The sequence below is a fragment of the Monodelphis domestica genome, chromosome 2, assembly GCF_027887165.1.
Source record: "Monodelphis domestica isolate mMonDom1 chromosome 2, mMonDom1.pri, whole genome shotgun sequence".
NCBI lineage: Eukaryota > Metazoa > Chordata > Mammalia > Didelphimorphia > Didelphidae > Monodelphis > Monodelphis domestica.
In genome coordinates this window covers 93,550,436-93,577,324 of record NC_077228.1, presented here as the reverse complement: position 1 = coordinate 93,577,324, position 26,889 = coordinate 93,550,436, and the positions used below count along the sequence as shown (strand labels likewise).

General features: G+C 36.2%; 1 protein-coding gene across 1 annotated transcript in view; it reads right to left on the bottom strand.

The window, feature by feature from the left end:
- CDC73 (cell division cycle 73) overlaps positions 1–26,889 on the bottom strand; it is a 174,205-nt gene that overhangs the window by 93,148 nt on the left and 54,168 nt on the right. Inside the window, exons 8-9 of the mRNA XM_001367480.4 lie at positions 21,122–21,220; positions 19,489–19,567 (exon numbers count right to left, since the gene is read on the bottom strand). Coding sequence (XP_001367517.1) covers positions 19,489–19,567; positions 21,122–21,220 — 178 coding nt within the window. The remainder of the gene's footprint in view (positions 1–19,488; positions 19,568–21,121; positions 21,221–26,889) is intronic.

Genomic DNA, 26,889 nt, shown 5'->3' with positions numbered 1-26,889 from the left:
TAAAGAAGCCAAAGTGTTCTACCCAGCAGCAAAAAGGAAGAGAGTGAATAACAGAAAATTATCCAAAAGAGGGGCAAAAAAACAAGAAACATATCAAATGGGAAAATTACAATAAATATCCAAAATGAAACAGAAAAGCCAACAGAAAGAATCCAAAGACCAGAAAGAAAAATGCTCAAAACCACCAAAAGAATTTGGAGCTTTCACACGAAGTTGACTGAAATAATGCCCAATGAAAAATAAACCTCACAGCCTTTTCAAAAGCATGTGGGGTGGGATTAATATCGTAATACCCCCAAACCCTACAGACATTATTAAAACCATCTCTGAGACTTCACTGGCTCAGGAAAGAAAGTCTCAAGCTATTAATAATAACATAACATTGATATGGCATTTACTTTGTATCAATTGCCATACTAAAGCACTTTACAATTACTCTTTCAAAAACAATCCTAGGAAGTAAGTGGTACTGTTATCCTCATTTTATAAATGAAAACACTGAGTCAAACAGAAGTTAAATGACTGGTCCAGGGTCACACAGGACAAGTCTGAGGCCAGTTTTAGACTCAGGTTTTCTGGACTCCAGGGTAGGCATGTAAGAAAATACACTCCTACAGGTAATATACCAGGTATTATATTATACCAAGGGGGGAGAGGCACAGACGGGCACCTAAAGATTTAGTGTACCTGAGGTTACAAAGAACCTTCTCCCCTAAGAAAACTTTCAGGGTCCCCTCACCGTTACATAGATTATCTGATTGCATTTAATTAACTGAAGATGATTTAATAACAAGTTCAAACTGGGAAGGTATCCGGGTAGAGGGAATAGGGATTTGCCCTATACTTTGGCACAGATTGATTTCAAGTCTCTCTCAACTTTGAGCTGAGTCCTGGCCTCACAGGTTGGTGGAGGGTTACTTTTATTCCTTTCTATACTATATCTACGCTACCTTTCTTAAGTTCAAAGTCTTTAGGAGTAGACAGCAAGAGAAAAAGAGATTCTGAACTTCAGAGCTGGTTGGGCTTGTCTCTTTGGGCCAATGCCCCTAAAGACTGGCCTTCCAGTTCAAGCAGCTCTCCAAAAAATCCTTTTGTTCGATGGCATGATCCACAGGAATCCAGGAAGAACAAACAGTTGGGAAAAAAAAAACAGGAATAGAGGTAGTTTCTATTCCAAGATGCAAGGAGAGAGCTCCATCCAATTCCGAGGTTCAGAAAGGAGTTTTACTTGAGAGCAACTGTAACTGTCACTCTCCCAAACCTCTCCACTCCCCCCTCCAACTGCCTTCACTGTCAATCTTCACTCAAACATTTCAAACCCTTTCTGTGCAATTTTCCCTACAATATCGTCCACTTTCACACAAGGAACTAACAATAGCTCAATAACATGAACTAGTATACTTGCCTTAATTATCCTATACTATTTGCTAAACTAAACTCCACTCAAAATAATAAAAATCCTTATCTTACACTAAGCTATCCTAGATTTCTAACTACACACCCTAAGCCAAGACATTTTGGGAAGATTTGGCATGAGAATTGAGGTTTACAAAAATGAAGACTTCCGGGTAAACATGGGAGCAAAATAGACGTGAAGCACTTCCTATCCCTCAGCACCCAACAAAATAGACTATATCAAAAGGACATAAAAATCATCCTTGGAGGAATGGAGGGACTCTACATTAGGGAGCAACACCGAAGGTACGTGGGGTTTGAGCATTTCCGAACTATAAGAAGGAGAACAACTCCTACCCAAACGTGATTTGAACTATCTCCCCCACCTCACCTACGGAACTGTAGACGGGGCCAGCACGTCACCAGAGACAGCGAATAAACGAGGGACGTCTTTGTATTGAGTGGGGGGCACACCAGGATCCTGGGGATCTAACTAGGACTACCAGGGATCTACCCCTCAGAGCAGTTTCACAGGAGACCCCTACGCACTGGAGAGCACAGACCGGGGGTTCTCTTGCAAACTAAGGATGCTGTAGAGACTCCAGAGCCTACCTGAGGCAAAAGCCCCACTCCTCTCTTGTAGTGAGTGGGGGCTACACAAGGGTCCTTGGGAACTGACAAGGACTGCCAGGTATCTACCGCTGAGAGCAGTTACACAGGAGACCCTGTGCACTGGAGAGCACAGACCATGCTTTAGCAAACTGCGGAGGCTCCTGAGGCACCAGGACCTGCTTTAGGCAAAACACCGCCACGTAACTCCACAGAAAACCTGCCCATCTGACTCAGATTTTAGACTAAAAAGGGAAAACCACAAAAGGGATGGCTCATTGTGCCCAAAACCAACCCTCCAAGAGAAACAGGAAGAAAGTGACTCTTGAAAACTTTTATGGAGAGAGAAGCCAGGATACAGAGGAAAGAGAGGATAAAATTCAAACAAAATGAAAACCTTCCCCCAAAAAATGGAAATTGTCCACAAGCTCCAGAAGAATTCAAATTGGAGCTTATCCAAAAGATGGAAGCCTTCTGTCAAGAAAAATGGGGAAAAATACAAAGAGAGAACAAGTCTGGAGAAACAGCTGGAAGCCACAAAAAGCAGGGCAGACCAAGGTAAAGAGGAAATTCAGTCCTTAAAGACCGAATTACAATGATCTTGCAAAACAGCAAGAATTAAAAAAGCAAAGCCAAAAAATTAACAAATTAGAAGAAAATATAAAATATCTCACTGACAAGGGGACAGACCAGGAAAACAGAGGAAGGAGAGACAATTCGAGAAACATTAGTCTACCTGAAAAACCAGAAATTAAAAAATTCTTGACACCATACTACAAGAAATAATCAAAGAAAATTGCCCTGAAGCCCTTGAACAAGGGGGTAAAATAGAAATTGAAATGATTCATACAACACCCTCTATGCTAAATTCCCAAAAGACAATTCCAAGGAATGTAACTGCCAAATTCAAGAGCTCCCAAGCTAAGGAGAAAGTCATACAAGAAGCCAAAAAGAGACAATTTAGATACAAAAGAGCACCAATCAGGATCACACAAGACCTAGCAGCTTCCACGCTAAAAGACCACAAGGCCAGGAACATGATATTCAAAAAGACAAGAGAACTGGGTCTTCAACCAAGAATCACCTATCCATCAAAACTGACTATATACTTCCAGGGGAAAGTATAGGCATTCAACAAAATGTAAGATTTCCAAGTACCTGTAAATAAAAGACCAGAACCCAATGGAAAGGTTGACATCCAAACACAAAGAGTAAGAGAAACATGAAAAGGTAAATATGAAAGAAAGGGAAAAGGAGAAAAATGTTTTTTTCCTATTATTCAAACTTTCTTCTATAAGGACTACATTTAGATCAAATTATATATATATATATATATATATATATATATTTGCATATATATATATTAATATATGGGTAAAATGTTATGTGTAACTCTCAAAAATTCTATGCAATATTAGAGTAATTAGAAGAATCACTCAGGAAAGACTGGGGCATTCAGATGATTTTGGGGGGAAAAAAAGAAAAAGTGAGGAGGGGTGGAATCGATGATGGTACCAAGATATACTTGAAGAAATACAAATATATTAAAAAGAATACTCTTTGTCACACAAAGATACACACGGGAAGGGGAGGGGAAGAATTCTCTTATAAGAAGGAGAAGAAGAGAGTGCTAATTGGTATTATTTAAACCTTACTCTCAGTGAAATCAACTCTGAGAGAGAAGAGCATTTAGATCCATTGGGATCATGAATTCTATCTTATCCACCAGGCTAAGAGAGAAGGGAAAACTAAGGGGGGAAAGGAGTGGAAATACAAAAAAGGAGGGAAAAAGAGGGGGAAGGGAAATTAACAGACCCACCAAAAAAAAAAACAAGAAGGAAACAAAAAAGGGAGGGGCCAGAAAAGGAAGCATAGCAAGGGAGGGGACTAGAGGGACTGATTTAAAGTTAACCACTGGTTTAAAAGATTATAGCAAAAGAAGAAAGGTCAGAATTAGGGGAGGATATCAAAATGCTGGGGAATTCACAAGTGACAATCATAACTGAACTTGAATGGGATGAACTCACCCATAAAAAGTAGATGAATACCAGAATGGATTAGAATCCAAAACCCTACCATATGTTGTCTTCAAGAAACACATGAGACGGGTAGATACTCACAAGGTCAGAATTAAAGGATGGAGTAAAACCTATTGGGCCTCAACTGACAGAAAGAAGGCAGGAGTTGCAATCATGATATCTGACAAAACCAAAGCAAAAATAAACCTGATTAAAAGGGATAGGGAAGGTAAATACATCCTGATAAAAGGGAGTATAGACAACAAGGAAATGTCACTAATCAACATGTATGCACCAAATGGTATAGCACCCAAATTTCTAATGGAGAAACTAGGAGAATAGAAAGAGGAAATAGATAATAAAACTATACTAGTGGGAGACCTGAACCAACCACTATCAAATTTAGATAAATCAAATAAAAAAATAAATAAGAAAGAGGTAAAAGATGTGAATGAAATCTTAGAAAGAAAAATTAGAGTTGATAAATGTATGGAGAAAAATGAATATGGACAAAAAGGAATACACATTCTTTTCAGCAACACATGGCACATTCACAAAGATTGACCATACACTAGATCATAAAAACATGGCATACAAATGCAGAAAAGCAGAAATAATAAATGCAACCTTTTCAGACCATAAGGCAATAAAAATAATGATCAATAAGGGTACATGGAGAGCAAAATTAAAAATCAATTGGAAATTAAATAATATGATACTCCAAAATCAGTTACTTAGAGAACAAATCACAGAAACAATAATTTCATTGAAGAAAATTACAATGGTGAGACATCCTTTCAAACCTTATAGGATGCAGCCAAAGCAGTACTCAAAGGAAAATTCATATCCCTGAGTGCATATATTAACAAATTAAGGAGGGCAGAAATCGATGAATTGGACATGCAAATCAAAAAACTTGAAAGCGAACAAATTAAAAATCCCCAGAACAAAATCAAATTAGAGATCCTAAAAATTAAGGGAGAAATTAATAAAATCAAAAGTGATAGAACTATTGACTTAATAAATAAGACAAGAAGCTGGTACTTTGAAAAAAGCAAACAAAATAGACAAAGTACAGGTCAATCAAATTAAAAAAAGGAAAGAAAAGCAAATTGACAGTATCAAAGATGAAAAGGGGGATCTCACCTCCAATGAAGAGGAAATTAAGGCAATCATTAAAAACTTCTTTGCCCAATTATATGGCAATAAATATGCCAATCTAGGTGATATGGACAAATATTTACAAAAATATAAATTGCCTAGACCAACAGAAGAAGAAAAAGAATTCTTAAATAATCCCATTTCAGAAAAAAATCCAACAGGCAATCAAAGAACTCCCTAAGAAAAAATCCCCAGGGCCTGATGGATTCACAAGTGAATTCTATCAAATATTCAAAGAACAGCTAATCCTAATACTACAAAAATTATTTGACATAATAAACAAAGAGGGAGTGCTACCAAATTCCTTTTATGACACAAATATGGTACTGATTCAAAATCCAGGCAGGTCAAAAACATAAAAAGAAAACTATAGACCAATCTCCCTAATGAACATAGATGCAAAAATCTTAAACAGGACACTAGCAAAAAGACTCCAGCAAGTGATCAGGAGGGTCATTCACTATGATCAAGTAAGATTTATACCAGGAATGCAAGGATGGTTCAATATTAGGAAAAACATCCACATAATTGACCATATCAACAAGCAAACCAAAAAAATCACATGATTATCTCAATAGATGCAGAAGGTGAACACAGAATAGTATACATGTCAGACCTTTGGGAAGGGAAAGACTTCAAAACCAAGCAAGACTCAGAAAGAGTCACAAAATGTAAAATAAATAATTTTGACTACATCAAATTAAAAAGGTTTTGTACAAACAAAACCAATGTAACTAAAATCAAAAGCAACAAAGTAGGAAACAATTTTGGTAAGAAAAACCTCTGACAAAGGTCTAATTACTCAAATTTACAAAGAACTAAATCAATTGTACAAAAAATCAAGCCATTCTCCAATTAATAAATGGGCTAAGGGACATGAATAGGCAATTTTCAGTTAAAGAAATCAAAAGTATTAATAAGCACATGAAAAAGTGTTCTAAATCTCTGATAATCAGAGATGCAAATCAAAACAACTCGGAGGTATCACCTCACACATAGCAGATTGGCTAACATGACAGCAAAGGAAAGTAATGAATGCTGGAGGGGATGTGGCAATGTCGGGACATTAATTCATTGCTGGTGGAGTTGTGAATTGATCCAACCATTCTGGAGGGCAATCTATAACTATGCCCAAAGGGCGATAAAAAGACTGTCTGCTCTTTGATCCAGCCATAGCACTGCTGGGTTTGTACCCCAAAGAGATAATAAGGAAAAAGACTTGTACAAGAATATTCATAGCTGCGCTCTTTGTGGTGGCCAAAGATTGGAAAATGAGGGGATGCCCTTCAATTGGCGAATGGCTGAACAAATTATGGTATATGTTGGTGATAGAATACTATTGTGCTAAAAGGAATAATAAAGTGGAGGAATTCCATGGAGTCTGGAACAACCTCCAGGAAGTGATGCAGAGTGAAAGGAGTATAACCAGGAGAACTTTGTACACAGGGACTGATAACAATCAAATGTAATGGACTTCTCCATTAGTGTCAATGCAATGTCCCTGAACAATCTGCAGGGATCTATGAGAAAAAATACTATCCACAAGCAGAGGACAAAGTATGGGAGTAAAAACACTGAGGAAAGGCAACTGCTTGACTATAGGGGTTGAGGGGATATGATTGAGGAGAGACTCTAAATGAACACCCTAATGCAAATACCAACAACATGGAAATGGGTTCATATCAAGGACACGTGATACCCAGGGGAATCACGCGTCCGCAATGGGAGGGGAGTCGGGGAGGAAAAGAAAATGATCTTTGTTTCCAATGAATAATGTTTGAAAATTACCAAATAAAATAATGGTTAAAAGGGAAAAAAATGAATACAGAAAAATAATAACTGTTGCAATACAATAACATAAGCAAAAATCAATAACCATTACTATTGCTATTTTTTATCTTTGCAATTTTTATACTAATACAACAATTTCCTAATTTAGTTTATCACTATGCAAATTCAATTCAATTATAAAATTTCTAGTAACACAATTTCCAGCTAATGCTGTGACATATAACTTCTTTAAAGCTAACTATTCTGCTACTCTAGTTTCAAATCCTAAGATTACCTTATGTGCTAATCTAAACTTAAGTATCTAGGAACTCTTAAACTATCTGCTGTTACTCTAAGTTATTCTAACTTCCCTATCCTGTACATTTTTATATACTACTTATAAGTATCATACAGTATTTACAACCCTACAACTATAATATGCAACCCTATTTACATGTATTTACATATGTACACTTTTTACATCAATTATATACACGTACAGCAATTATGTTATTTCTTACAAATTGGTGTTAATCAAGCAGAAAAATTTGGGGGTTTTCTGTTTGTTTAAGACCTCATGCATTTTAGCTAAGTATTTACACATTTTGCATTTCTTTGCAATCATGGACTCTCATTTATATATACATATGGTCAACAAATAGTTTTGCATTGGGTATGTGTCCTTTTAATGTATTGTTGCATGAATACTTACATCTTCCTTTTTGACTCCTCTTCATTGTTGACTAATAGCTCTCTTAATTTCTTCTGAGTTTTGTGTGTGTGGCATGTTTTTTCTAATGTGTGAAGTTAATTTTTGTTTCTATGCTTTCACTGTACTATCTTACGTAATTGTCCAGTTTGTCATCTGACTACTTCTTAATATATACAAACATACAAAGTTCAGAAAGATTTTACTGTCTCTGTTGTCAGTTCAAAGCTTTTCTTCTGTCTTGTCTGCTTTTGTTCTTTCTTGTCTTTTCCTCAGGGCTGGTTTTTCTTACTTTCTTTAGTTGTTTTCATCATTTTTGCTTGTGGTCTAGACTTGACTGTAGTCACTTTACTTGACTGATGATCTTTTCTTTTATTGGAGTTGTTTTCTGGAACTCTGACTTATTAGCACTTATTTCTACTGTTCCTTCTTGATGTTCATTCTCAGCACTTTGTCTATCACTTTCAGTCTCACTGTGATTTTCATTTGTGGTTGAAGACTTGTAAAGTTTTGTGTGAGAACAATGGATCCATGACTTCGTCTCTTCTGCCTTGATTGCTGTCAGAGTAGTTAATAAAATTTGAAATGGACCAACCCACTTTGTGTCTGTAGCTGATTCTTTCCTAAAACTTCTTACATACACTTTATCTCCCGGTTTGATATGTATTGAATAATCCAAAGGGGTATAGTTTCTTGAATCACACTCATTTCGTGTAGTTCCTTTATTCTTGTTTGCAAGGCTTGTACATATGATGTAAAGTACAATCTCCTCCTAGCATAGAGATATAGGCCTGTTTATAAGGTTTCCCCTGCCAAACTGGATGTCCATACAGCATCTTGATTGGAGAGAGATGTAAGTCTTTACTCGGGTGAGTTCTTAGATGCAATATATGGGTATATTTTACTATGAGTAAAATTTCAGTCCATTTCAAGTGAGTCTCTGAACAAAGTTTTCCAAGGAGTGTCTTAAATTCTCTGTTCAGTCTCTCCACTTGACCTGCATTCTGAGGAGGATAAGCTGTATGTAAACTAGCTTTTATTCCCAGGTTTTGATATATTTGATTCAGTATGGACTCTGAGAAATGAGAACCCCGGTCAGATCCTATCCTGAAAGGAATTCCAAATCTAGGAATGATAGTACTTTGATCATGAATGCTGCAGAGTTTTTATTGGCTGGAAAACCTTCTGGCCATCTGGTCAGTCTGTCCACTATAACTCTAGGCATGTTGATGAAATCCACTTGTATGCACTCAAATGTTGTGTAAGTTAAAGGTTGACCTGCCAAACCTTTGTTTTTGAAGACTTTTTGACTGAATTTCATAAAAGTTTTACACTTATGACAGACCTTAATTGCATATGAAGATATTCCCAGTGCAAGCCAAATCCATCAGACTGCATCTATCACTCCCTGGGGGTTTCATGTCCCTTGTTATGTATGCAATAGTATACATGGTAAAATAGTTTTTCTGGGCAAGATGGGTTTGCCCGACTCTCAAAAACATATGCCTTCTATGTCTTTGGCTCCAAAGTTCTTTTTCCATGACTGAATTTCACTGTCCTCATAAGCATTGTGTATATTTTTGTTTTCTAAGACAGTGAAGTTCAATATGTGGACTGGGTTCATTCTTGAGGCATATTTGGCAGTGATATCAACTCTATGGTTTCCTAACAATACTGGGTCTTTCCCCAACGAATGAGATTTGCAGTAGACTACTGCCACTTCCTTAGGCAATTGTATGGCCTTGAGAAGTTACATTATTAAGCTTGCATTCGCTGTCTGTCTTTCTCCACTTTTAATAATCATCTATGCTTCCATATCTCCCCTGTGGTGATTATTAATGAAATTCCATACTTGGAATCTGTAAAGATGTTCACCCTTTTATCTTTTCCAATGTGTAATGTCCTTATCAATGCCACCAATTTCGCCCCTTGAACACTCACCTCTTTTGGCAGAGATCCATACCATAATGTTTCTGACTGAGTAACTATTACTGCTCCCGAAAATCGTTCACCTTGACACATAAAACTAGATCTGTCTATGAAAATCTCCATGTCTAGTCTTATCAATGGTATATCTTTTTAAGACCATTCTGGTCTTTTTCACTAAGGATATAGTTTCATCACAGTCACATAATGGTTCTCCCTTGAGTGGCAAATCTGGAAGTAATGTTGCTGGGTTTAAAATGTTGCAACATTTCAATGTGAACTTTTCAGTGCTTAAGTAAGACAATTTCATACTGTGACAATCTGAGGTGTGTGAAAGTTTATAAATTACATTTTTTCAGTATTGCTTCTATCTGGTGGCCAGAGTGAACACTAAGTTTGGAACCCAGGACTAAATCTGTAGATTTTTGAATCATTAATGCTGTGGCTGCCATTGCTTGGTGATATGGGATCATGCCTCTGGCCACTGTATCTAATATTGAGCTATAGTATGCTACGGGTCTAAAACTGTGTCCTAGGCTTTGCACTAAAACTGCAGAAGCTATTCCTTTTGCCTCGTGTACAAATAGATGAAAATCTTAGGCATAATCAGGGATTCCAAGGGTTAATGCTGTTATTGTGGTTTCTTTCAACTTGGCTAGTGCTTGGTGATGTTCAGATGTAAATCTTAAAGGTTCTGTGACTTCCTTTCTAGTTAGGTCAGTGAGGCACTTGGTTATTTGACTGTAACCAGATATCCATTGTCTACAGAAACCTATCACTCCCAGAATTGCTCCAAATTGCTTTTTTTGTTTCTGACACACTGAACTTTTGTATATCTGCCACTCTTTTCTTTGAGATTTTTCTTGTTCCTTTTTCTAAAATGAATCCCAAGTATTCCACCTTGGGAATGCACCATCGCAGTTTAGATATTGATACTTTGTGACCCCTTTTGTGAAGTTCTATTAGGAGTTTTGTACTGTCTTTAAGGCAAGCAATCGAATTCGGACTGGCAATGAGGATATCATCCACAAAGTAGACGATCTTACTTTCTTAAAATACTATGGACTTTAAATCTTGTTTTAAGATTTGGCAGAAAAAATTCCCACTTTCACAGAAACCTGGGGACAAACGGGACCAACAAAACTGATTTCCATTCCAAGTAAAAGCAAAGATCTTTCGGCTTTGCTTGTTAATGGGTATTGAAAAATAGGCACTATACAGATCTATTATGGTATAAAATTTTGAATTGCGAGGAATTTCGGCCAGGATACTAGACGGACTTGGAATGGCAGGGTAGCTTTTGATGACAAAGTCATTTATTGCCCTTAAATCCTGTACAAATTTCCACTGCACATTGCCTTTCTCATCTAATTTTTTTTTTCTTTATAGGCATTATAGGTGAGTTGCACTCTAAAATTACTGGTATCATAGTCTGCTGGATCAGGCCATCTATGATCGGGGTGATTCCGTCTATTGCTTCCTTGCTTAATTTGTACTGGGGTATTTTAGGAGGTATTCTTTCTTTCACTTTAACTTTTACTGTTATTACAGATTTTAAAATTCCTACATCGGTTGAATTCGTTGTACATACTATGTGTGGAACTTCTTTGGGGATTTTCAAAGATTGTATTTGACTCATGATCTTGGGTTTCATCCACTTGCCCCCAGAAAAATCAAAGGATGGTATTTCAATGTTTCTTTTGGCAAATGTAGGAAAATCTTTCCAGATGTGTCACACTGTATAGCAGCTCCTATTTTACATAAAAAGTCTCTACCCAGGAGATTTGATGGACTTCCTGGTATTAATAGGAATGTGTGTTCCATGGTTAAGGGTCCTAGCATAATCATTTTTTATTTCAGTTTGGGTACTCTTTCTGTTTTTCTTATGGCACCCATAAGTTTTACAGAAGCCACAATTTTATAGTCCTTAGGTGATGGTTTTAAGCACTGAACGTGTGGCAACAATTTCTATTCATGTTGGATATATTTTTTTTGTCCCACTTTTATCATCAAATGTAGCTCAGGATTGTTACTGGGATCATTGGTGCTTGTAATTCTATTTTCCCCAATTTTCATTCTTGGTCCAGTGTTTGTATGTGAGAATTATTGGCAGCTACAGATTCTTGATTTGAGAATTCACTTTGTAATCCATCTGCTTTTTGCATTGGAATTGTTTGAGCATAAAGATTTAAGAATGGGATCATGTCTTTGTTGTTTAAAGATTCTTTGTTGTTGGTTTAAATTCTTCATTGGGTTTTTAGATTGTTGTAATGTCAGTGACATTTTCCTTTTTTGAATTATCCTCTATATTTGTATCTTCCAGAGGTTTGCTCATGTGAATCTCTGGAGATAGTTTATTTCCACCCATATGTCTTTTCTGGTGCTGCTTTTGATGTTTTTCCCTCAAGTTCAATGAAACTTTTTGCTTTTGCATCATTAGAATTCCCTACTATTTGTGATTCTACTATATTTGTTTGTTGCTTTAATTCCTTATCTTTAGTTTGTGAACTATAGTTCTTTTCCTCTAATAAGCTGTTTTTGGTTTGTGCTGATAATGCTTTTAAGTATTATTACTAGAAATTGTTTCTTTTTCTTCTTGGCTTGCTAAATCATTTCTTATTAGCAAGTTTATTGCATGTGTACCCATTATTGTAATAATATCTCCATTCACAAGAACCCCTTGTGTCTTTATCCACTGTTCCATAAACCTTACTCCATATTTCCTCAACATCTTTCAGTAATTGTATTTCCTCATCTTTCTGTTCTTTAGTTTTGTGTTTCCTTTTTGTACCCACTAACTGTATGTCAATGCAATTTCCTCCCAAGTCCTTTTCCCCATTTCCTTTCCCATTTTTGCTTTTTGCTATCACCCCTTGCATCTGGCTTCATAATAGTTTTCCCCACAGGCACTATAACTAACATACTACTAAGCTGCCCTTGTCAAACTTAAGTACAAAATAGCCTAAAGGAACAATTCAGAAGCAGATGAGATTAACTTAATTGAGTCAACTCAGGTGTCATCAATGGATATTCTTGTTAAATAGATGCTTCTTCTATGGCTACTCTCATTACCTTTTGAATAACTTAAGATTAGATTACATTAGATTAATGACAAAATATAACTACCAGAGTACTTCCTTGATTCAGGTCCAGCCTAGAATTACTTAAAAACATTAGAAACTTAAGAATGGTTAAATGGAGAAATAAAATCCCTTAAAAATGAAATTAGGAATAATAGATTAGAAATTAGAGTTCTGAATGCGAAATTTTAAAATTCAATTAGGACATAACAAAAAATGAATCCTAGAGGGAGAATCTCTTTACAAAGAGAGTAACAGCTTTGAAAAATTAAAATACTAAAGCTTCAGATTCTTCCTAGCTATGGGACCCTGGGCAAGTGACTTAACCCTCATTACCTTGCACTCACCACTCTTCTGCCTTGGAACCAATACACTAATTCTAAGATGGAAGGTAAGGGTTTTAAAAAAAAAAACTACTGAAGAAAAGAAAAGTCAGATCCTGGGAAAGCTTGCATTTGAGAAATGCGTACATCTATAATGGGAACGCATAAATGATTTAGGCTTCCCTTCCCCTTAGGTGCTTCTGTTGTAGATGATATAGTTTGCAGATTATAGAGATAGGGAATGTGAAGGTAACATTTTGTTATTATTGTCTGAATGTATAAGCAGAATGTATATGCAACAAAGTTTTGGTATGGTTTAATTTTGTATCTATTTTCCCTGTTTGTTCTCTGTTTCCCTTCTTTTCCCTGCTTTCTCTTGTTTGTGCATGATTCTGGATTAATTCCTCAGTTTGATTGACAGTTAAGCAAGCGGAATTACTTTCAGTTGGAAACTTCCCAGAAAGATCACAAGCTTGGAGTTGTGGCATTGTTTGAATAGAATTGTTCTCTGGTGATGGCTTTGGGGTAAAACTCTGACTTCTGGATTGAGGTTTGAGTGTATTGATATATCTATCAAAGGTATTGTCTTCCCCTTTAATATTCTCATCTACCACTTCTCCAGGAGGTCTGCTTGTTTTTCTGCTTAATTCGATATTTGTTCCTTTCCAATGGTCATTTTTAAAGACAGGTTTTCATTCAGCTTTTCCCCTCAGTTGCTGTTTGTATAAGAAACCACTCAGAACACTCAGTTAAGTTCATTTCTAGTAGTAATGTATTCTGTTTTGTTGTCATTTGTTGTTGTTTATTTATTCTTGCTCCATCATGATCTTTTGTGTGTGGAACATTGTTGTTGTATGCTAAAGACTAAATTTGGATCTGTTGTTTCTGGTACTCTATATTTTGCAATTTCCCTATCATTGTTAATCAAAACTCTTGCTATATTTGATGTTAAGTCTGTTATAAGAATATTTTTGTATTTTTCTTGTGTTTTTGAATCTTTAGCTGCTATCCCACAGACTCAATATAGACAATTTAGGTAAATAAAGTCAAAAAGCCAAATTTCTCCAAGTCAGGGTAGAAAGTTAGATTTTATTGGAAGAGGGCCAAATCCTCCAACAAAAGCTTTCTCTTACATGTATTGTTACATTGTTGGACCTGGCAAGACACCACGCCCAGAGGCTGAGACCAGGTTTATATATTGGACAGTAACAAAACGAATATTTCCGTGCAAGGTGGATGACATATCACAAGAAATAACATAATATAGACCTTATTTAGAAACAAGTTACCCAATTACAAAGCTGATTGGTTAGTTCATTTCAGAAAGCCCATATTAGTCTAAAGGCCAAACCATAAGGCAATACCCTTACTTTGGCAAATAGTGGTGACCATTACCTCACTCTCATCTGACCTGGGGAGAAGGATGGCTATTTTCAAACAGGGAAGGGTGCATGATGTTTGCACCATATTGAGACATGAGATTCAGATGGTGAGCATCTTATAATAAAAAGATACACAAACTTATGAAGGGGTTAGAAATCTCCTGAGAAGCAGTTTTTATGCTTTAGTTAGAAATCATTATAAAAATCATGAATTCTACTGATTGTATTAAGATTATAATGGAATTTATACGGATCTCTTTAGAATCAAATATAATGGGCTAGGGGTCTATTTTCCCAACACATTTTTGATTTGTCACATCCCTTAATATCTGTTGTTTTCCCTCTATTTGCTCTTCAGTTTTAGCATGTACTTTACTATCCCCATAGCCTATACAAGCCCAAAATTTTTATATGTTGTTTCCCATGTTTAGCCTCATTCCAGCACCCCTTAAATTTTCTTAAGTGTTAAAGCTGGATCCTGGCTTCATAATTCTACATTATGTCCTGCAACCACGTTCAAATAATGCGGCTTTGTTCCCTGGGCTATAGCTTCTTGCATGCTCTTTAGATCTGGACTTTATCTATATATCTTATAATTGTGATCACAGCACCTGCTTGACTTGCTTGAATTGCTAATGTTTCATGTGTTGTAGTTATTATAGTTCCTATTTCTGTTGTTTGTGTTCAAGTTTAATTGAGTTTTGTAGTGGCAAAATCTGACAATATGTCTGAAATGTCCACATAAGAAACACCTTTTATTAGTGTTGTTGTTGTATGATTTTCTTGGTTGTCTAGGTATCTAGGTCTAAAGGCTTGGAGAATAACTAATATTTCACTTTCTCAATTTCCCTAATTTTTATGTTTTCCTTTGCATCTTTTAATTAATGCTTTAAATCATTGATGATCTGGTCTTTTTCTTTTAGAGCCTGTTTGGAGTCAATGATTTCTTGGGATCCTTCATGAACATAAGATGCCCTTTTACGAAGGTCTTCAATGTTAAGTTTTTCCCAACCTAGACAATGTAATTTGAAATACGTCCTGATAGGTAAGGAACTGCCTTTAATGAATTGCCTTCTGTTGTGATGGAGGTCTTGAAACCCCAGTATAATTTCCCCAGTTTCTCGCAAGCAGTCGAGGAATGTAGAAGGATGCTCTGTTGTTTTTTGCTTTATGTTTTCAAATTTCCCCCATGAGTCAGGACTCTTGGCAAAGATTTTCATACTTTCTACCAAGTCCTCTCTGGCCCTTCTTAAATAAGTTTGAATAGTTGAAAAGTTCCAGGTCCTCAAAATGTTATGGCCATGAGGTTAAATTAGGGCAATTTCTAGTCTCCTGAATGAATTTTACTTTTTCTGCTGGAGTAAACATCTCAGAAATTAGAATTTCAATGTCTGGGAGAGAATGTCGAATCAAAAGGTCTGACTGCACGTTTGAATTCTTTTATGTCCTGGAAAGGGCTCAGGAAAAAATCAGGTGCCCTGTTTTTCAGATTTTCTAGATCTGAGGCAGAGAAAAGTTTATGGGGCATTACATGGACAAAGCCCAAATCTGGCTATATCATGGGATGATCATGAATGGGTAGGATAGGTACTGGATTCCCTACCTCCTCTTTAGCTATTTGCACTTCTGCCTTTATCTCTTCTGCAATTTGTGTTGCCAAGTCTAGTATTTGTTCTTCCTTGTTGTTGCTTCATTATCTCTCTTTATTTTCTAATTGGGTTATCTTTTTAGTGTCAGGATCTGTATATCATTATCTTCCTTTTGCCCAAATATTCTGATTAGATTCTTTAGACAGTAATAGAACTCAAGGAAAGATAGATAACATGACTGCAAAGATTATAGGCAAGAATGCAAAGATTTCAGTTCTATTTTTAGCCATTGGTATGTGTCAAGAATGGTTATAATTACTAAGATGTATTATGGAATCACTTCCACCCATATGCCAAAGAGCATTGACCAGAATTTGTATAGCAAGAAGATGCTTCTGAATATTGCAAACAGCACTGTTATTATAGACGAGGGGTCCCCAAACTGGGGCCCCCAGAGCCCATTTATCCAGTCCACACCTCACTTCGGAAGGGGCACCTCTTTCATTGGTGGTTATGTGGCGGTTCACATACAGCACTACCTCTGGTGACATAATCCTTTGCGTGGTGCCTTATTCCAAGAAGAAGAACATGGTGTTGTGCAAAGTATTATGTAGCTGCACAGTGGAAGACATCAGCATGGTGAGTGGTGATCTGGGGGAGGGGATTCCACATTGTGTATACTACTGCCCGGTACAGTGGTGGCTGTGATGGGCCTGTGCAAGGTGTGACAGGCTCATCATAGCCAGCACTGCAGCCTCCGCTATCCCAGAGAGCAATATACAGATTTGTTAATAGTTTCTTTTTAATAGTCTGGCCCTCCAATGGTCTGAGGGACAGTAAACTGGCATCCTGTGTAAAAAATTTGGGGACCCCTGTTATAAACTTTTCCATTGTTTTGTATCTGTCTGATTTTGTACTGGCTGTGTTGCTGCCCCTTTAAAATTTTCTTCTCTGAGATGTTTGAACCTCTGTAGGTTATTGTAGTGGGAGGAAAAACAAAATGGCTACCTCCCAATTCTCCCCTGATTAATGTTCTGTTTTTAAAATAAATTCCTATTATCCTATAGCAGGTTTCACCCCAAAACTGGCCCAGCTAACTGTAATTTGGGGGGACTCCTTCGATGGAGAAATAAAGGTTGAAAGCAGTGAGGAAAGGGTTGATGAAATGCCTTCCCTCACTACCCCAAATTACATGAAGAGACACAATGGAGATCTCCTCTTGGTGAAGGATTGCCACTTGATGGCCATGTTGGCCCTCAAAGGCAGCAGGGAAGTGGTCTCCACAGGAAAAGGTATGTGGAACCTCAATCCAACTATGAGCTACTTTGGAGCGCTCACAAAATTCTCCTTTGTGTCTTATTCAAAACTGGCAGCAAGATGGAGTCTACCGCTGAGCTTAATCCCTTGATGCAAATAAATAAATTTGAAGGCTCTGTCTGACTGCTTATTTTTATTTAATTGTGACTGGAATAAAGGAAGAAGTGGGTAGAGATTAGGGGGTTGTAGGTCACCCTAATTTCTGAATTCCTTCAAGGGTCCATCCTCTGAGCGGGCAGAATTTGCCACGTCTCAAAAGTCCACCTTCCCTTCCCAAATCTATCCTAAAAATATTTTTCTAAATAATCTAATTATTGAAGTAAAAGATGTTTCTTTTATTTTATTAAATTTTCACCTAAAAATTATTTTTGCCATATGTAACAGTGGAAAATGTATTAAAGAAGCTTAGGTTGTTAGTCCAAATTCTACTGACAATATGGTTAAGTGACAGAATTAAACTAGATATCCTCTGAGGTCTCATCTAGCTCTAGTCCTATTATGCAATGAAACCCAAGATTCAGAGGTAGAAAAAAACCTTAGAGAAGACAAAATCTTCAAGAAACTGAAGTCCTAAGAAGTTAACTCCTTTCACAGGGTCATATAGGTTCTTTATATATTCAAGCACAGAACAAACAGAGGTAGCATAGTATAATAGAAAGAATTCTAGGCACAGAGTCATGAAAACTTAGGTTCAAATGCCAACAATAGCATTTACTGGCTGTGTGACCATGGGAAACCTTTATGGGCTTCAATTAACTCTAGAAATTAACTCAAGTCCTAGACAAGTTATTTGTCATGAGTGGCATAAATTACTACACTGGTTATTCCTCACACTAACAAAAATCACACATACTTCACATAGAAGGCAGCTGGGTGATGCAGTAGAAAGAGTTCTAAGCCTACAGTCAATAAGTCATAAATTAAGACTCAGATAAAGTCATTCCTCAGTTTCTTCAACTGTAAAATGGGGATAGTAACAACAGCACCTATCCAGAGGACTGTTTTAACATTAAAGAAGATGATACTTTTAAAGCACTTAGCAAAGTACTAGGCAAATAACTTGGTATATGCTAGTTATTATTACTACTATTATTATCATGTGTTCCACCCGGTACATAGATTTTAAGCAAAAGAACAGAGCTTTAAACCCAAGCATTCTATCCACTATGACACATTAATCTCTCTTGGCTTTAGTTTCCTCATCTATAAAATGGGAGGAAGAAGATAAATGACTCTCTCTCTCTCTCTCTCTCTCTCTCTCTCTCTCTCAAGTTCCTCCCTGTTTTAACATTCTTTGGTTCAATTACATAGAATAAATGAATTAAGTATAAAATGTCTCTTCTCAATGTAAAAGGAGTGGTTTTCTTTTTCAAAGATAATACATATCATTAATTATTTCCAGCACTTGATTTATGCTTTAGATATAGCGAACTAAATCTAACTTAAATAAACCAACCAAATTATCATTTAACTATATCCCTGATAAAGAGAATTTTTATTTTTGCTATTGGGGTGGCTTATAAAGAACAAAAAAATCCTTGGTTAAAATTATAGTTTCTTGCCTGTGGAATCTTGGGCAAGTTACTTTCTCCTCTAGGGTTTTCAATTTCTGCATCTATAAAACTGGAAGAGTGGGGGGGGGGGGGGGGGGGGAGGGGTGGAGAGGGATACTTCTAAATTTCAAAATTACAACCCTTTTGGTAAAAACAACTAATCATCCATTAATTATTGTTGCTATAAATGACCGTTTACTATGGCAACATTAAAAGGACTTCATTTGGTGAGAATCACAAAAGCAATAGAGTTTTTTAAAAACCATGTCTCTACTTCCACTCCTTAGAAATAGCTAAATGCAGAGGTACTGAATATTCAAAGTCTTCCATGGCAATTGGAATGCTTCTTCATTTCAATTAATTGCTCTATATCCAGAAAATATTTTATTTTATAACTGTGAATTATATAGGTTTACACTTGGAAGGACCCTAACCTAAGAAATTATCTAGTCTAATCATTTGTTTTACTCAAGAGGAACTGAGGTCCAAAAAGGTCACACACACAGTAAGCAGATCTAAACCCACATCATCTGATTCCAAATTTCACTTTACAATCAACTTTTCAGTAAAACAGTGATAATGTGCATTCAAGGATATTACCAATCAACCAAAATGTATGCAACTATAACATGGGAAAGTAATGATTAGATACTGGCCTTCTTTTCCTTTGAATCTTTCCTGATCATATCTGTTATAGGCAGCTGGAATAGGTGGTTTATTCCGTAATGTGGGATCCTGGAAAGAAAAGCACAATTAGCCATATTTTTAAGAACAAAACATCATGTAACAAAAAGAACTGTTAAAATCTCTATTAAAATTTAACTAACTCTGAGGTTTGTCCACTACAATTGTGATCAAAACAAAAGCGAAAACTACATGTTCCAACAGACTGAGTTAAGCGAAGCACGTTCACAAAACAGCTGAAAATTATTAACCCTTCAGGAGAATACCAAATACCCAACAATGTTGAAAAAAAGACAAATACTACAAACATGTCAATTGTATCTTGATTGAATAAAGTAAAAAAATTATTTGTACAGCTTTCATTTTAATATCAGAGATTTATTTTTAAACTAAAGTAATTTAACTGGTTGCCTTTCTTTGTATACCAAGCATTTAGCATAATGCCCAGCACATAGTAGGTTCTTAATAAATGCTAGATAACTGATTCAGCCAGAAAAGAAAAGAACTTAATAATGCTTTAAATGTTTTTCAAAGAATTAGGGATTCAAAGAATCATCATGTAATGAATAATATTAACATTCTCCCTCCATTTTCAAATAAATTCAGTTTTCCTATACTCATTCAAGTATTCCCTCCCCAATGATTTCATTAGTAAATAAATTATATTGTTTATTATTTAATTGGAACAGCAAGAATTTTTAGTAATTTGTATTACAAAGCTCTACTAAAGTATTTCTTGCTCAAAATCACCCATGTCTTCAAAAATATAATTAAATGATAAATTTTAACCTGAATATGGAGAATTGCCATGTTAAGAGTACAAAATTATTTTTATACATAACTTTTCAAAGAATAATTTCACTTCAATTATAATTTTTTAAAGTATATTTGAAAACTACTTCAAAGGTTGCTTCTGTGGCCAACCCTATAACACTGGTTGCCAATACATCCAACCTAGACATTTTAACCAAGCTGAAGTATGTATGCTACATTTGGAATTTTATACATTTAAATGCATGTTGCTTTATTCAAATGTACTAGCAACTTTATTTCCTAATGTCATCCAAACATTGGATAAAATGAAATATTCTCAGCCTAGTCAATCCATATGAAAAAAATGTAATCATCAGTAACATTAACATTCCAAATCATTCTAGTACCTAGAAAGATATATAGATTCAGGGCCTTGATTATAATACTGAAATATTCCAAGATATGACTTTTGGTTCCTAACCATAATCACAGAGGAAAAATTAAATAATTCCTAGAAAATATCAACCAACTGATAAGGTTACTAAGAACCAATAATAATAAGGGAACAGATTTTTTCCAAATATCAGAAAAATTGTTTTAGCTTTAAATGTTAGTACTAATAAAAGTTCAAAAGAAATAGTATCTCTTACTACTAAGGCAATATTAAAAACAATCCAATTTTCAGTGTATTTTAAGATATTCACTATGATCATTAAGCAAGACAAAAATAATAAACCAAAGCAATTGATTATGATGACTAACCATTTAAATTAATATTGATAGGTTATACACTTTAAAGTGCCTTTCTATTAAATTGCTACTACTAGTCAAAAAACACAGAAAAGGTCTTACCACAGGAGCTGTATTAGGTGCAGGCCTCTGCTCCGGGGCACGCCCTTCCTCCCTGGCTTTTACAGACTGAAGAATTGCAAAAATATTCTTGGCAAAATTCTAGAATGTAAATAAACTTTTATTAATGTCACCAAAATAAATTTAAAAGATTTTAAAGAGTTACACTTTGTAACATTTATCTTCAAACCTAAAATCAGGTCTTCTTTAGAATGTTATCACCACAGTGTTGTCTAACTGAGGGACAATGAATTATAATATCTAAATTCAGAAAGTCATATTTTCAATCCATCAAAGTCATTACATGCCCCAACAGATGTTTAAAGACCCAAAGTTGCTTTTTAAAGCAAAAAATCCATAAGCCAATATTAAATTATATGTCCAACTATGAATTAGCTGATTTTGCTATTCATATATGCTGCAATAGAATATAATAAAATTTCTTTTTCTTGCTCCTTGTCCCCAACAATATGGTTAATGTTGAAATGTGTTTCACCTGACTTCATATGAATGATGGGTATTTCTTGCCTTCTCAATGGATAGGGGAGATATGGAGGAAAAGTGAGCTTGGCACATTTGTTTTTTAATTAAAAACAGCTACAAGTGGTTTCTTAAATTTTAATTTCCAAAAACGAAAATGACTTTCTTTGGACATCATGAAGTGCTTCCACTTACAGAGGACATGTGTCCCTAGAACCAGTGAGGAAAAGAGATTGGTCATCTCATTTCCTAATCTTTTCTGGAAAGACTAGTCTTATGGTCTTGCTCTTTTAGTTCTCTTGCTCTTTTCTCCATGTTTTTCTTATTCTTGCTCATCCATCTGCTGCTATCAATAAGGCACTTGTTTCCAAGTGGTAATTTCAGTGTCACCATGGCACCTTTTAGTGATTTTCACATGAATCTGATGAATCATGGTCTTAAAGAGGAACCTGCAGCTAACTCCCAATTTCTGAGGGGGGTAATATCATATAGGCAGCTAAACAGCTCAGTGAATAGAGTGCTGGGCCTGGAGTCAAGAAGACCCGAATTCAAATGTAAACTTGGGCAGTTACTACCTATGTAACCCTGGGCAAGTCATTTAACCTCCATTTGCCTTAATACACTGAAGAAAGAAATGGCAAGCCACTCCAGTATCTCAGGAAGGTAGGTGGCACAGTTTATAGCTTCTGGCTTGAAGTCAGAAAAACTTATCTTCCTCATTTCAAATCTGGCCTCAGACTCTAACTAGCTGTGTGACCCTGAGCAAGTCACTTAACCCTGTTTGTCTCCATTTCCTCATCTATAAATGAGCTATAGAAGGAAATGGCACACCAATAAAACTCAAAATAGGGTCTTGAAGAGTTGGACACAACTGAAAATGACTGATTAATGTATAGTTGTGTGTTCTTGAATGATACAAAGCAACTGGGCAAGCTTGAACGTTTCTCAGTAAGGTGGTACTAAGCACTGAAGCTGAAGAAACCAGGTGAGCCTGCATGGTGTTTAGATTTAGAAAGTCAAAGAATGCAGGTTAGCTGGACTGGACCCCAGGCCCTGACTAAGTTCCAAAGCAAGACCTCATATTGATATTCAGGATGCTTGTTACACAGCTGGAAGGGTAAGCTGGCTGGACTGAGTCCCTCACCAAAATGGAGGGGAAAGAGACTTGGTTAGACTGAGGCCTTACCAAAAATGGGGAAAATATTTCACTAGCCTGGTCCTCTCCCCAAAATAAAAGTTGCAATACAATTTCACCAACTGGAGAAAGGGACCCTTATGGAACAGTCATCTTTTATGTTGTAAAGCAACAAATCCACATGGATGTTCCATGGTGAGGGAGCCTCAGCAAGTGACAGAAATTCCAGGGTAAGATTGAAAATAAGTGATGGCACTTCGGTCTACAGTGGCAGAAGCAGAGCTAGATAAAGAATTCAGGTTTACTAGCCTGAGCCCCTTGCAAAAAATGGAGGGATTTAAAACAACATTGGGAGAAAGGGTGCCAATTTGGGAGAGCGGTTTTCAAGGGAAGTCTGAAGATCCATGCATGTTCCGAGATGATAAGAGTCATAGTGGCTGAGGGAAGGTCTAGTGTGAGATTGCAGCAGAAGCATGATTCTAATATCCAGAAATTTAGATTCAATATTGTGAGGGGAAGGAAGTTTGGCTGGCGTGGGCCCCCTTTCCAAAAGGCCTTGTAAAAGACTCATCAATAGGAAAAGGGGAATATTTGGCTGAAATTATCTTGTAAAGCCATAGGACTATAAGGCTGATGCAGAATAAAGGGGCCATAGGTAATTAGGGAAGTTTCTAGGTGAGACTCAGCTGAGGCATTTATGTCTATATCAAAAGTGCATCTTTGAGGGAAATGAAGGTTGGTTAGCTTCTGCCTCTCACTTAAATGAAAGCCTCTGTATGAATTTAACAAAGGGATAAATGAACCAAGTAAATGACACAGATATACCAGAGTGAACAAGAAAGAGGGTTCCATGTATGTTCTAATATAAGAACATAGTAATATATAACTAATATATGGCATAGTGTTGGAAGACTGGAAAGCAAGAAACATAATTAAAGGAAGATGGGTGGGGGGCTTGGGGGTTGGGGGTTGGCATGGAGACACATTGCCAAAATGGAGTTCTTGGACAGACAATAAGGCAGAGAGAATCTGGGAGTCCTCATACTGGCTGACCTTTTCTTTAGGAAGTTTATGGAGCCAGGGAGAGAAGTCACTAAGTTATGAGTCTTATGTCTCCTCACAGGAGCTCTCAAATGATCCCTTGGATGACAACTTTGCTCTACTTTGCATTAGGCCTTGAAATATTGTCCCTAATAAGGATGGTGCTGCTGATGTTATTGAGATACTGAGGATGACTTGGTTCCTCAATAACCCCACAGTGAAGTAAACGAGCTCTTGGAAAAACATCTCTTACTTCCTGTAACCCATATCTCTCCTTTCCTTATTACAGCCCTTTCCTGGAGGTGAGAGGTCCACATATTGCACATTTTCCAACTTTCTCAATTTGAGAATAATGGTAAATCCCAAAAACAGTATTCAAGTTGTATTGTTACTCCAATACAATAAGCATATCTTAATTTAGCTACCCTGGAAAAGGTGAAACAATTAGGCTCATTTTGGTTTTTGAATTAGAGACTTAAGAGTCTACTAAGTATTTATATATTTTAAATTTCTGTATAAACTTAAATTCAGTATTACTATATTAGAATATATTATAAATATATATAGCCTTAAATTTTTTACTTTTAATAAGTCATAATTTCAAATAAATTAACTGAAAAAACTGAATAGTAAATGAACATGTATTAGTTCCCTACTCTGTGCCAGGCAATATGCCAAGTGCTGGGAATACAAATATCAGAGAGACATTCTCTGTCCTCAAGGAACTCAGTCTGACAGAAGAAAATACATGAAAGGAAGCTGAAAGGAGTCAGGGCACACCATAATGGAATTCAGTCAAAAAGAGTATAGCCAGTGGAAAATAAAGAAATGGTCAACATGGAAGCCCTAATTCAATGGGAGGTTTGAGAGGAGTTCTTTGTTCTGCTTTCCAATCAAAGGGGCAACAGATACTAATGAGATATATCATGGGGTGATGTATGTAATAATGAAGTATGTAATAATGCAGGATTTCCCGCTATCTCCTCTTGCTGGTCCCCTCTCTGACCACCTCTAAGACAATCAAAAGCTCTGGGGAGACAAGGACTTTTAATAAGTGAGACTTTACCTTATCCTAACCGGGCTTTCATGTCAAGTTGTTTTCCTTACAAACCATTAGTAGGTTATGTTCATTGGAATCTGGGACTATCAAATTTGCTTTTAACTATCTCCTTAATAAATATGTTATCCACTATCTATCTTATAGTAGAGAAGGAAAACAACTTTAACCAGAATCTGTCAGCTATCATCTACTAACTATCAGGTCATTTTCTCTCCTTTTGAGTTAAGTAGGCAGCTTAATCTTCATAATTTGCCTCCTTTTTCCTTATATCTTGTGAATTCCATATGCTATCAAATGTTTGCTCTAGAGTCCAAGGACATGTTTGAGGCCTTTTACTGATACTTGTATGACTACTGACAACTATCATTTATCTGTAAACCGAGGTCTTTACATTAGAAGCCTCTGAAATCCCTTTCAATTTTCTATGATCCTATGAATGATTAGAAGAGATCTTAAACATAAATATTATTCTGAGTACCAAGTTGCCTTTTTTCTATCAAAACCAATCCTATCCCTGAACTTCCACATCACTGACCAGAACACTACAATCTTTCCAGTTCCACAGGATTGAAACCTTTTTTATAGTCTTTAATTCGGTATTCTTTCTCACCCCACATATCCTATAAGTAACCAAATCTTGTCATTGATTTTTCCCTTTGACATATTTCAGACACTTCCTTTCCTCTACTCACATTGCCATGACCCTCATTTAAGCCCTCATTACTTCTAACCTAAAATAACTGACTCTGCCTCAAATCTATTCCAAATCCAACTTTTCAAACTGTGACATTTCTATAAAGTAGATTTTATATATATATATATATATATATATATATATATATTTTCTATAGAACACATCTACTCCATGAGAGAGAAAAAGAGATTATATAGTGGCAGCATGGTACAGTGGGTAGAGAGGGCTAATCTTCAATCCAGGAAGACCTAGCTTCATCTCCTGTCTCTGATACATAATACCTGTGTGATGGTAGGGACTTTAACCTCTAGTTGACTTGGGTTAAGACTAAAAACAGCAGAAAAAAATCTGATTTGTATTTAAAGTGGTAATTTCCTCACCTTGGCATTCTCCATATTAATGAAATCATACTTGTCCCAATCTTGACTGTCATTCAGTTAAAATGTAAAATGCTAATGGGTAGAGTCTATTGTCCTCTACCTATGCATTGTCCTTCTATGACCAGTGATTAGCACAGGGTGTTATACATAGTATAGTATGCGTTTAATAAAAGTTTCTGGTGAATTTATTATACAGTAAGAGGTAGATAAGTCTTCTCCACTTTTGAGGAGATAGGCTGTTTTATCTTGGCATTTTCAAGAACTTTCATAATCTGATTTCAACCAACTTTCCACTTTTATTTCACATTGTTCCCCTTTACTCACTCTACATTCAAGCAAAACTGAATTATTAGCAGTTTGCCTGAAACTAAACCTGACTTCCAGGTTTGTTTGATTGTTTGTTCCCAGAATCATCAGCAATAAAATCCTTTAGAGATGTGCACTAACATCAAAGATAGAAGGAAAGTTTGTATGATTGTATTTTATCTACAAAGGGCTAGAAAAACTTTGGTCTGGCATGCCATGTGGTAATGGGGAGAGTGTTTATTTCCAATAATGGCAAAAGTAAAGAAAGTAGAAGAGCTTGTCAGTGCTTAAGCATCCTCAAAATCTGACAATGAAAATAATCACAAATACATAAAAGCTTTGGAACTGGAAGAAACCTCAAGGGATCATCTAGTGTAAAATTAATTTCCCACTCTATACCATGCACTGCACCAGTCTTTACCCTCAATAGGCCCCAAGAAAACCAAAACCTCAACTCTCTACCCAATAATCACTAGGTAAGGTAAATCCAAGCATGTCACTTACCCTCTTTAAAACTCAGTTTCCACACAGACATGCTGTGAAGATCAAAAGAGATCACTGAAGTAAACTGCTTTACCAACTTGAATGATGAGGTGGTAGTGGGCTTCCCTGCCCTTATTTTCCTTAAATCTTTAATTATCTTTGTTCTTTAAAATGTTCCTTCAGCTAGTTCAA